The sequence below is a fragment of the Macadamia integrifolia genome, unplaced genomic scaffold (genome assembly GCF_013358625.1).
Source record: "Macadamia integrifolia cultivar HAES 741 unplaced genomic scaffold, SCU_Mint_v3 scaffold1525, whole genome shotgun sequence".
Classification (NCBI taxonomy): domain Eukaryota; kingdom Viridiplantae; phylum Streptophyta; class Magnoliopsida; order Proteales; family Proteaceae; genus Macadamia; species Macadamia integrifolia.
Window position 1 is genome coordinate 57,537 of NW_024868245.1, and position 12,773 is coordinate 70,309.

Consider the following 12,773-nt stretch of genomic DNA (forward strand, 5'->3'; position numbering starts at 1 on the left):
GGGAGGGGGGGTTGTGGTTTTATCTGTGAGACCAACCACAGGTCTATTCTAGCATGGCCTAAGCTTCGCTAAAAAATTGAGGCAAGGAAAAATAAAAACCTTATGACAATGATATTGCATCTCTTAATTACCAATTCTTTATCTTATTCTGCCTACCACTAATTTATCTTTTTTGGCAGGGGGGTTTGGAGTCTGGATCCTCTGCCATGAACAGCGAGGAGCAATGAACATCCAATGGCTGGGAGGGACCATAGGATGCACCCCTGCCATTGGATGCTCACGATCGACTCACCACCAATTCATCGCTCATCGTAGAGGAATTTTTCGCTTCAATTCACCACTCATTGCCGAGGATTTTTTCGTGTTGGAAGGTCATCTGAGACTAGGCTCCTCTATGCTTGCTCTATTCTAGCATGGCCTAAGCTTCAATAAATCTTGAATTTTCAAACAATCTCCACAACAATCATGATTTTTTTATCTTATTTTTTTGGGTAAAAATCATGGTTGATGAAGCAAGAAAAGCACTCCGTTCATCTCTAATCTACTGTACCACCAAAAACGTAAGGATCCATCTCTTACTACTGTGCAGGTCTGGTGCTTCAACTACCATTCATTTGGACTAGGAAAATGTTCACACATGAGAGATGAGACCAACCATATCATTCCTTGCTTTCTTCAAGCATGGTCCACGCTTAAAAAAATTCTGAATTTTCAAACAATACCCTTCCACATTCACAGTTGAAGAAGTACAACTACTATTTAGCTAACCATTATTCTTTTCAAATCTCTCTTATATTCTAAACCAATTGCACCACCTGATGCACTCAGGTGTACAGCCCCCCCCCCCCCCCCCTTTTCTCTGAGGGGAGGGGGGAAGGTACCAGAGAATCTGACATGGAAAAGGCTTGGTAGGGTCACCTTCACATGGTAAGACCAAAGGGGGGAAAAAACAAAGGAAACAAAAAGGCCCACTCATGGATTTGGGGATCAGCTTTATTGTTTTCAAATGGTTGATAGTAGTCTGTTCTGTCACCATCCCATCCCTAAAAGACCCAACTCATCTTCAATGTCTGAACCTGACCTCAAGGTCCTCAACAAATGAAGGCATCACAGCCACACAAACTTATAGCCAATCCAGTCTTCACAGCTTGGTCGGCAAACCCACCCGATAAAGCAAGAAAGACCAAACCAATGAGAATTGCACATTCCTAAGTTGCAAACTAACAATGATAAAAAAGGATCAAAGTAGCATTGGAATCTAATAAGTGAAAGCAAAGCATTCCTACTCAAACAAATTGGAGAGAACATAATTAAAGAGGGCGATTAAATCACATCACTTTAGTTATTCCATAAGTTTATTCTGTGAACAAGGAGAATTTTTTCTTTGCCAACAATTTGATACTATTTTTGTACCTCACGACCAACTTTACAGAAGGAACCAACCAAACAGCATTTGCCCGAGGTTCCAGGTTAGGAGATGCACACCCATATTCCATCAACGGCCAAGGTTTGATTGGTTCAAACAGGACCAAAAGCAACCATAGCTCAATAGAGGAAGAGGAATGAAGCTGTTCAGCAAGATAACTCATGATAGAGTTGGATTGAGATTTGACCAAGAGATTCTTGGCAGCCCAAACAAGAGAGGACTTCACAGGTTGAATGACGAGCAAAAATCGCATCTTCATAACACATACAAACTCCTACACATGGCAATAGAAGTATTCGAAACAAAAATTTTCTAAGCTCAATGACTTCTATCCATCCACACACGGACTCATGAGTTCATTAAAAACATCGGCTTCATACGAAATGCAAACTCCAGGACAGAAGACAGCCAACAGGCAAAAAGATGACAGCAAGTGAGAAATATGAGGCCGAAAAGGAACGACACAATCCCATTCACCCTTAACCTCTTAATAATTGTCACAACAATGCAAGATAACAATGCAAATAGATTAACTGCATAAACATAATTTACTCTAACAAATGTGTCGAATGTATTTGATGGTATACGTGGAAAGTTGGGTTGAATGTAATAATTACAGAAAGTAATTCATATATAAGCATCAAGTGGACTTACTCCATACATGCCCACTCAGACGGAAGGCTGAAAGAGAGCTAATAGTACACAGAACAAAACGACATAAACTAGTAACATTGCAGACCTCTTTCTAATTTCTTTTGAGTTCATCAGTAGTCAATAGACCCCACGGATGTAATCCCACTGCTCAGGTTTCTTGAGTCCTGCCGGCTCACATATTCATCACAGCTGCTACTGGAAAGCCTCTGGATTGGAACCGAGTTTAGAAGCTCCCTACCCTGTTGGCCCATCAGCTGCACTTCCTGAGGTGAGAGTATCTTTATACACCACACGTTGTTCACAAATTCCCTGGAAGCAAAGCATAAATGCATAAAAAATACAACCATGTACCAGAAATTGAAATGCTGCAATGAAACCATAAGCAACATTGTATGCCTAGAAATGAAAAGAAAGCACATTTATACCATGTGGCAAAATCCACATCCAAAAGAAATTCAATCAGCTCAACATCAACAACTCAAAACAACTGTAACAGATTCATTGGTACTCAAAAGTGTCTTATGTTTCATGCAAGGGTGTCAATTCCAGAGAAATACTGTTTTACCCAAATCGAATTGAAACAATTTAAATCAATACTGATCAACCGATTATTATTATTTAGGTTTTGTTTTGATTTTATGTATTGCAAAAGAAATTTAATTGATTCGGCTTCAGTTGTGTGCCAATAACCAACAGTCCTAAATCATTTAGAGAAATTTCAAACCAAAAAAAAAACCAATAAACCGTCGACAGAACATAACCAAATACACTGAAAAATCAAACCGTTGAACCAAATAAAACCAGTTACGAAGCGAATAAAATTGAATAGACTAAATAAAATGAATAACCAAACCGATTAAACCAATTGCGAACCATATAACAACAAAAACCAATAAATTGAAACCAATAATAAAGCTTATAATCGGAACCGATTAACCAATACCAATCAATAATAAGTTTCAGTCTTAGATCTTAAAACCTATTAATAATCTGTCCAGTTTTGTTTTCTGCCAATTATAAACCGATTAACTGAAAACCAATTAGTAATCGGTTTCCACTGGGGAACTTAGAACCGATTAACAATCAGTCCAGTTTTGATTTCTGCCAATTGTAACATGAACTGAACCAAACCCATTAACACCCTTAGTTTCAAGGTTGCAATGTTCCTTCATTATGCATCATGTAGATGAATGAATACAACTACTGACAACTCCAAAGCCAGGCTACATTGAAATCAAATTTGACCACACCACGAATTAAAAGCAAAAGCAGTGTCTTAATCACAACCATCAATGAATTGGTTCCATCTGATCTGCTATCACATGCTTGTAGAAAACAAATTCTGACGAAACGCTAGGAATGTCCAGCCACAAGTGATAGCACATTCTTATCCAATGAGGCCAGACATTTAGAATGACCACCATCACATCTGTTATCTGCTTCATGTACAGTTAACATGTTTAAACTAGTAACAAGCACAATAGTTCGACAAGTCAATTCACAAAAGGATCAGTCAATCCTTAGTACTCATTTTTTTAGTAGCTTAAACCTACTATAAAGCAATATTATCTGTAAATGTTGGAACTTACTGCCAGGGGTCATCACCAAGGAGAAGAACATCATTCTCCCGATCGACAAATACAAGCTGCCAGCCTGATCTCAGAGGGTCCTCCAACTGGCCTTCGAGGCCAAACATGCGACCAAGCTCACTTCGCAGCTCCTGGTAGCTGCTGAACCTGGTGATGTCCAGTGACCTACCGAAGGACCCTGATTTGTGAACCTATCAACAATAACAATATGTGAATCAGTAAGTTATCACAAGAGAAGGGGAAATAAAAATCATATATCTCACTACAATCAAGATGTGGGTAAAGCGACACACTAAAGTAAAAATAAAGGTGGCAATAAAAACACAAGTAAAAAGGAAGTATTAGCTTGATGTTTGATCATTGGAAGGACAGAAGGGTTAACCTCTCCACACATGCACAAACACGGTGCACATACGGAAGGTTTTGCACCAAACAAATCTTACGCCACTCATCCAACTAAGTATTCCCTCGAGGCTAACAGAAAATAAAAGCCACACACTTTTGTTTTGGAAAGCTTGTCCCCCTCCCCCTTCAAACAGAGATGAACAGATACAGCAAGGCATTAAAAGTTCTGTAAAAATATCTATCCAAGAAACATTTGGCAATTGTAGGTAGAGTGGTGGAATAATCACTACTACAGCATCATGTAAAAAAAGTGACTGCATAGGAACATGAAGGTGTCTTCCCACACACGAAATCATATGGATGAGTCAATAGGAATGCTTAAAAACAACAAAAACAGGTCTACTCACCTTAACAAAGGTTCTGGTTGGGGGATTCAATTGGCCCACGTTTTCTGGTGACTGCAGAAATCCCGAGTCATCTAAGCAGCTGGAAGTTGTCATAGCCGAACTAAGCGGAAAATCAGTGTTTGTGGCACTCATAAAATTAGAACCAGCAAATGGCACTGTCGTTGAATCGCTTTCACTGCCAATACCTCTTAGGCCTGACATCCCATTTTGCATTAGAAGAGAAGAGGAATCAATATTGACTCCAAACAGAAGATGGCTTTGGGGATCTGTACCGCTTTCTTGATCTACTGCACATTCTCTACCGGGAAAAGGTGGCAATGTGACTGAATTTTGAGATCCATTAGTTTGCGGTGGTCGACAAAGCTGTTCAACCTGGGGAAGAACACATTGAGCTGCTCCAGAAGGGAGAAGAGGTTCAACTGCACCTCGCTTGGGCAACCACGTGGAAGATGGCATAAGAGTGTTGGTTCTCGGCAAATTAAGCAGGTGAGATGTTTCATCCTGAGAAAATGAACCCAAAAGACTGTGGAGGGGAGAAACACTAGATGTTGTCACAGGATTCCCACTGGAATCCAAAAAGTTGTGCTGCTCACACAAAGAAGAGATAGTATGTAGAGATTGAGGTTGACACTGAGATGACGACACAAGCTGAGACAGTGCAGAGACAACATTAGGGATATGTTGTGCATCAGCCACTTGCTGCTGCCGCTGCTGTTGCTGTTGCTGCTGCTGCTGCTGCTGCTGCTGCTGCTGCTGATGTTGTTGCTGTTGCTGTTGCTGTTGCTGCTGTTGTTGCTGTTGCTGTTGCTGTGCAGGCTGCAGCTGTGGTTGCTGTTGATCATTAAATGCATGACGATGCTGCATCTGTTGCTGAATAAGCTGTGCCTGAAACTGAGCCTGAGCCTGAGCCTGAGCCTGAGCCTGATTGTCTGGAACACTCTGAATAAAGGTATGCTGAGATTGGGGCTGTTGCAACATCTGCCTCATCAGAGCAGACCTGTTTGAGACATTCTGGGGTTGCTGGAATTGCACAAGGGATGGAGATGCCTGTTTAGAAGGATCCCCAGCTCTCATTTCCTGAAGCGCTGCAGCAGCCATTGCTTGGTACATATCAGGTTGCAGACCAAGCATGGAAGCATCTAGCCTTGGCTGCATCCAAGGTGAGACCCCTAGACCCTGAAAATTTAGGGATTGATTCCCCCTATCCCCACCATCTCCCCGAAACCACATAAGCGGAAAATTCATTCCCAAATCATCATCCTTCATACCTATTTAAAGGAAGCAAGGTGGGAGGGCCAGACAAATCAGATAACAAAATTGAGTTGAAATTGACAAAGTTACACAACCTAAAACAAAGTGACAAGCAAACTTACCGTGAAGGGAGGGTAGTCCTGGAGGCCATGGCCGCTTAAGTCTGAGTGGGAATGGCGATGGATACATTGGAAATGTTGTTAATGGTTCTATCTCCCACAGGGACACCCTCGGCTGCCTCTCCCCTGCAGTGGATTCATCCCATCCAACCTGCATTGATAGAAGCAAATTTCAAAGAAAAAACGTTAAATTGAGCACATCTAGAAAACTAACATATAAAAGTATAATCACAAAATCATGCAAAGATCTCCATATACCTTGACTGAGCGCCAATGTGAGTTTGGCCAACGAGTAGGATCCAAGTCACTTATGCCGGTAATCGTGCCCATATACCTAAAAGCAAACATAATTTGATAATTCATAGATGATTTGTAAGTGTCTACCAGAAAAATATGTATATTGAAGTAGAGCAACAACCAGCAAAATTGCACTAGAAAAGGCCATAAACAAAAGGATTGTGCATTTCTTTTTTTTTTTAAATTATAAGAATAGCAAGTGTAGCCCCATTAACAAGAGAAATGGACAGGAGAGGATATTATAACAGCAGAAGGAGAAAAAAGATCCTGCCTATTGGATGGCAAAAGCAGTCTCTTAAAAGCATTAAGCTAGAATCATAAACATGGAGCAAATGCCAATGGCACATATTCCCTCTCCCATTGTCCCACCCATATGACCTGTGCCAAAGTTCATGCTGATTTTTTTTTTCTTTCTAACGATGGGTATCGAGGCCTTCGGCCTAACTAGTCCCGCGGGCCCACACTGACCCCACAACCGCATACCGGGGTTGAATGAGAAGCATTCAACTATCGTGATTGCTTAAACAGCCTGGTTACATTTAAACATTGTAAGCTCTCAAAAGGCCTTGAGGATTGTCTCTCCTTTCTGCTGAGTACATAACTTCTGCAAAGGAACAAGATTTACATTCAATTGTTTTTCAACATTTTCTCTGGACACTCAGAAGAAAGGGATGGAAAAGATGATGATGACCACAAGACTAAATGACTAATTTATCTCGGGCCTTGCAAATTTCCCAGGTGTAACACTCAAATAAGGTTTCCAACTACAAATGACAAGAAGCTACTTCACATTATGAACCTGTGCTACCTTAGAGTTGATTCAATTAGTTTAAATTTCCCCAATGCAAAAACAATTAAGTAGGGTATGTTACCATAAACAAAGTGAGCCTGAGACCTACCGACGGACACTTGACTCTTCAGTCTCAAACAGCATCCGGAAGCGCATGCCAACAGAAACTCGAGTATGATACACTGCTTTAACATACTTCACCAGAGGTATGACAAATTCTGATGGGCTAGCCCTGAAAGCAAGACCACAGATAAGCACACACACACACACACACACACACATATATTTGAAAAGATTTCTACCTTGGGTTGTAAAATATAGTGAAGCGACTATTTGTTGCAGCTGCATGAGCTGCTGCAGCAAGAAGCCCTATGTGCATGCTGTCACTAGAAAGCACTGAAGAAGGCATCACAGTTTGTGGCCTATTAGCACGGCGGATTCCCAAAAGCAGCTGGTTCTTTTCATTCCTGATGGAAGCAGACATACTTTCCAGTGAGCAGTGAAAACAAAATAAAAAATCCATACTGATAACATACAATAGAATCAGTTGTGACCAATAAGAAGAGGCGGTGCTGCTTGTCTAATACTTTTAAGTGGTACATGCGCATGAAGAAGAATCTACAATTCCAGCAGTTTTCCACAAGGGGACCATCTAGCTCAAAAACTAAACCAAGCAGGTAACGCTTACAGATGCTATGCATTTAACCATTTTTCCTCAGCAGTCCTTTCTCCTATTTCCCTTTAGTAGTAGAAAGGGAAATAAATAAATAATAAAAGCTATTGTTCGACAATCCTAGAGGATGCAATGATGCATAACTCTCAAAGTCATCTAATCAAAGTCAACTACGGCCTGAAAATCCTGCACATACACCACATGCACATCACAGACAAAAGCCCCCTCGTACCCACTGTTCACCCTGATTCAGGTAATCAGTAAAAAGAAGAAGCAATGGACAAGCATAAGGAACTTGGCAATCGATACCAGATGAATAGCACGGAGTCACCAGCAACAAGTCTTTTCGCACTTACAAACACACTCCATCCAGTTGTAAGAAGATGCCGCTTTGGCTGTCCTGCAATTAAAAATGGAAACATTCAATGAGAAGAAAAGGAGACACGTAAAAAATGGGACCTTTTGTTCATCTACCACCTGACCACAGTAAGTTCAATACCTAATATTGTATAGGCTATAAAAAGTAATAAACATTTTTTACATGCCCAAGTATTAGAAAACTAACCACGAAATATATGCCTGAATTTCCATTCGTTGTCATGAAGATCTCTTGCTATCAATTCTTGAGCCGGAGGCTGCAGAGAGAAATCCTGAAGAAGCAACAAAATCAAAGGTATGATTGCACTCATGCAGTTAGATTAAAGAATACTAGACATGGAAAACAACAACCTGAATGGTTACTATACCAATGGAGGAAAGACTTTTTCTGCTGCTCGGCGAGGCACTGAGAATCCTCCATGAGTACTAGTGTCGCTTGCGGTCAATGTCTTACAGAAATAATTGGTTGGCTGTTTGCTAGGGGTACCCAACTCTGCAGGCAGGTAAGAGTCCTTTTGCTCTTGCTGAGGGGAAAAAAAGGTTTAGGTTAGAAAGGGAAGAAAATTACGTCAAAGCAAATCCTAAAACGCTATCATTGTGTAGTAGACTACCGGACTCAGAGGCTGCAAGGTCATCTGCGCATAAACTTCATCCGTCTCAACATCCGCCTGCAGTTTGAAAAATATTTTGAGACTAAGGAACAGCCTGTACGATTATTCAGAATCATATGTAAGCCCTAAAAAAAAACCTTACATGCATGGTTACATTGTGAAGCTGACAGATCAACTGTGGTGGTAAGTTTGGGTAATTAGGGATATGGGCATCCACCTCCTTGTTGGTAGATGCAGCAACCTGCATAAGAAACATCAACGATTCCCAGCTAGGTAATCAATGAAACCAGATGCAAGGATTGAGATTTCAAATGCCTGAAACCAGATTGACTAGTTAAACCCATGGAAGGAGCACAATCCAACCCCCACCCCAAAAAATAATAATAATAATTAAAAAAAAAAAAAAAAAAAACCAACAGTAATGAGAGAAATAGCTTATGCACCAAAACTATAAACTGCCAAAGCAAATGGCATGGGACAAGGAACAATCTCAGAATAGCTGGGAGCAGATCTAAATATGACTTGCCACATTAGAAGATATAACCCACATGCGCAGAATATTAAAAAAATATCTGTAGAAGATAAATTTGCAAAATCAAATTCAAGGTGGGGACAATGTACATCAACCTTCCGTTGATGATAAGAATATCCATGTACATAAGGGTGAAAAAGAATATGAGGAGAACCAAATATCAATTCTGACCTCCCCCACTCAATCTGAAAGAAAGTTTCCATGCCTTACTATACACAGCTTGCCATCGCTGAGACTGCAACCAGTGGCAGTGGTGAGTTCCAACAGCAGCCATCACCCAAAAACCAAATCAAGAGAGAGAAAAGGTATCTGGCAAGGAGTTAGGTCTTAATCCTTGAGCTGGAAAACACATACCTTGGTTTCAATGTACCAAGAAATTCTCCAACACTAAAGCTATTCAATCATCGGTTGAAATGTTCAGAAGGCAGGGTGGATAGCCGTTCTCAATTCTCAATTCTCAATTTTTTCCATATTTTCATATTCCATGTTAAAGTTCACATCCTCCTCAGCCAGAAAAATGACTGTAGTAGTGAAATTGCAGCATATATTTGAGCAATGTTAATTCAAGTCATCACAAGTTCTTGTTTGATTAAAAAATGGAGGGAAAAAAAGGAGCCGAAGTGAATGTGCCCCCGCAGTCAAATGGAGCACTTTGACCTTCAATAAGCAATTACAAAAATAAGAATTAGGGGGAAATGATCAATTAATGATCTGACAAGACTCGCATAACTGGCTGTGAGTGCACAGAGAACAACCCTAGTTGCTTTATTAATAAAGTTTATAACTTGAGCATACGTTACTTCCTCATGCCACAAGAGATGGGCTGCGGTAAACTGTATCATATTTAGCAAAATCAAATACTTGTATACTAACCTGCTCGCTGTGACCCTGAGGGAAGTAGACCACGCGGCTCCCAACAGCAGGTAGAGAAACGAGAGGGCCCGCACATGCATGCCATAGCTCAGAATTCAGGCATCTCTTTTCCCCTGCAACATGTTCCGCGGTCCATAAATTAGCTTAGAAGAGGGAAAAAGAAAAAGATTGAATACATCTACTGACAAGGGCACTGAACACTAAAGCCCAATTTCACAACGGCCCTTTTGTGCCGTTAGATTAGCGCATCCGTTTTTTCTCTTTACATATTGCAGAAATGCTACTAATATAACAGCAGGAAAGGGGATAATTTTAAGGAAAAGGTCATCTTGCTAGCAAGATAGATATCTCTGAAATCCCTAATAAATCATTGAAGAAAGCTGAACCCGCAGCCCTCTTCAAATATATTGAAAAGAGATACACTGGCAGAAAGAGAGAATTTCATGAGACCGAGCACCCAACGGGTTAAGCTAAAGATAGCTAAAATCCCATTAAAATTGAAGAAAGCTGAGAACTTGAGGTTCCTGTCTTCAACTGAGTCGCAAGGAATTCCCGGAGAAAGATCATAGCTAATTAGCTAGAAAGAGATGAAACCCTTAATTCATTGAAGAGAGCTGACTCAAAAATTCTCTAGTCATGTCCCGCAAATCCTACAGAAGGAGCATATTGACACACGACAAGACCAAAGAAAGAGGGATGGAAAATCACATGAAAGGATCCTCACAGAAAGGAAAACAAATAAGTCTGGTGCCCATGGAAGCTCACCTTCCTGTGCCTGATGAGTGAAACCGGACGAGGAGAGCCTCATTCTGCAGATTCAGTATAAATTTCACGAAGAAGTTACCCAACGATTAACACAAGATCGAAAACCACAACAACCGTCAGAAAAAGAGCAGAACATTAGCCAAAAGATGCCCTCTCCGACAAATAACTACTCGCTTCTCGCCGAAAACAACCATACCGACACTTCAGCTCCTCTTGCTAAGCCCTAAAAGCTAATCCAAATTTACCAAATTTGCTTAATCAGCTGAGCTGCTCAATGTCTTCCCCCCTAGCGCACCACACAGCGCCACCTATCCAGCAGAAATGTTGAACAATAAATCAGATATTAGCTTCAAAACCTTCATCAGCAGCTGAAACCACGCCCCCCTCCACCCCCCAAAACCTTCATCCAAAGCCGGTTGCACTACAAGACACTGCTCTTTTCAGCCTCATCCGTCCTAGATCCTCACCAACCGAACCCCTCCACTTCTATCACCAATCCACTCAACCTTCACCTCCACAAGCCATAGATTTTCGAAGCTTCTAGGGTTTCCCGCAACTCCAAAACAAGCAGAACACGCAATTGAAAGCTGCAGGAAAAAAATAACAAAGGTGAAACCACCACCAGATCTCAGTCACTCGAAGCAGAAAAACCCACCATTTCCAGTATCAAACAAAGAAAGAGCAGAGATTAAAAAACAAAACCCTACCCTGGTTCCTGAAAGTCTTGAACTTCCTATACACGAAATAGAAATAGTAGAGTATTAAATCGCAGGTAACTCCAGATCTCCGGCTCCGAAACAGAGAAACAAGTCCAGATTCCAGAATTCCAGCCGCATATCGTGCATCTTTTCAGAAGTATTTTACTTCTTCGCCAGTTCACATCATTGAATGAGACTCGAGACTCAGACTCTCTCTGAGCGGAGAATATATCAATCTGCGGTGACGTCTCTGAGACGATCCAAGGCTGCAAATCTGAAAAAAATCACACTTTACAGTTGCTTTCCCCTCTCCCTCTCTCTCTCTCTCTCTCACAGCTTCGGTTCCCCAAGTAAGATAGCTACCGCTGCTCCGCTTTACCACACTCCCTCTCTCTCTCTCTCTACCTTTGTCTGCTTGACTCCAATCAATCAATACATTACAACCGCCATTATTTTCCGCTCCCTTCTTTATACGGAGAGAGAAAAGAGGAGGGAGAAAGAAATAGGTAGAGAGAGAAAAAGAGCGATTGGATTTTTTTTCTTTTTTCAACTGAAATTCTTATTTTGCCTTTTTTTTTTTAAATTACTGTTTTTTCTACTTACTTTTTGTGATCATTCATTCACACGCACAGAGAAGAGCAGATCAGCAGCACATTTCACCTATTTACGTACCGATAGGGACATAATTATTTGTAGGGGCAATGCCGCAATACATCGGTACTTGGTCGTGTAGTTCCTGCATCAGCAGTGTGGAGTGCACAGTTTGAAGTAATCGGTATCGGACAACCTGATATGGATCGATATCGCCAATGCCGACTCATACCATACCGATACTGTATTGCTGAAATGGTACGGACATTGGGTAAAAGAGTCAGAGATCGGTTTTGTAAGGAAAGCGAAAGGGCAATAAAACAATGGTCCAATGAGAACGGGTGCAGGGGTATATACATAGTTGGGATTTTTTTTTTTTATTTACCAAGGGTGGTGTGGTAATTCTACACTCATATATGCAGGTGTAGAAGTCACATAATTAGGTAGGACTCGTTTGTTTGATGGATAAAAATGATGGAAAACTTGTGAGGATAGGTCTCACATGTTATTATTTGGGTTGAAAAATAAAATAAAATTTTAAAAAAATAATAATAATAATAATAAATATAATAATAGAATATGTGATTTTTAATGGGTTCCATCTTAATATAAAACAAAGGAAATTAAAGTGAGATGGAATTCTATGAGAAAGTAAATATGACTTGTTGAGCAATAGACACAAAATAACAACTGCCACATTAGCTAAGAATAATTATTGCATTCAATGACATTATTTTCCATCTCATTTATCCAAACGTTCATATTGATAATAAT

The 12,773-nt window shown here is 40.6% G+C and overlaps 1 protein-coding gene across 1 annotated transcript; it reads right to left on the minus strand.

The window, feature by feature from the left end:
* Positions 1-1,939: 1,939 nt before the first annotated feature.
* On the minus strand, positions 1,940-11,862 carry LOC122064106 (auxin response factor 6-like). The gene is made up of 15 exons (XM_042627820.1): positions 11,418-11,862; positions 10,711-11,297; positions 9,946-10,058; positions 8,683-8,781; positions 8,541-8,597; positions 8,298-8,453; positions 8,117-8,201; positions 7,861-7,951; positions 7,181-7,345; positions 6,988-7,110; positions 6,050-6,125; positions 5,795-5,942; positions 4,422-5,689; positions 3,670-3,860; positions 1,940-2,389 (listed from the first exon to the last, which is right to left on the minus strand). Exons 2-15 carry the CDS (start codon positions 10,751-10,753, stop codon positions 2,191-2,193), a joined length of 2,814 nt encoding a protein of 937 aa, XP_042483754.1. The 5' UTR covers positions 10,754-11,297; positions 11,418-11,862; the 3' UTR covers positions 1,940-2,190.
* Positions 11,863-12,773: the final 911 nt, after the last annotated feature.

Excerpts from the sequence above, each read along its gene's own strand:
- LOC122064106 (XM_042627820.1), bottom strand. The coding sequence starts at position 10,753 with ATGAGGCTCTCCTCGTCCGGTTTCACTCATCAGGCACAGGAAG. Across the intron at positions 8,202-8,297 it reads AAAAAGTCTTTCCTCCATTG|GATTTCTCTCTGCAGCCTCC; the intron begins GTATAGTAACCA and ends TTGCTTCTTCAG. Across the intron at positions 5,943-6,049 it reads CACATTGGCGCTCAGTCAAG|GTTGGATGGGATGAATCCAC; the intron begins GTATATGGAGAT and ends CTATCAATGCAG.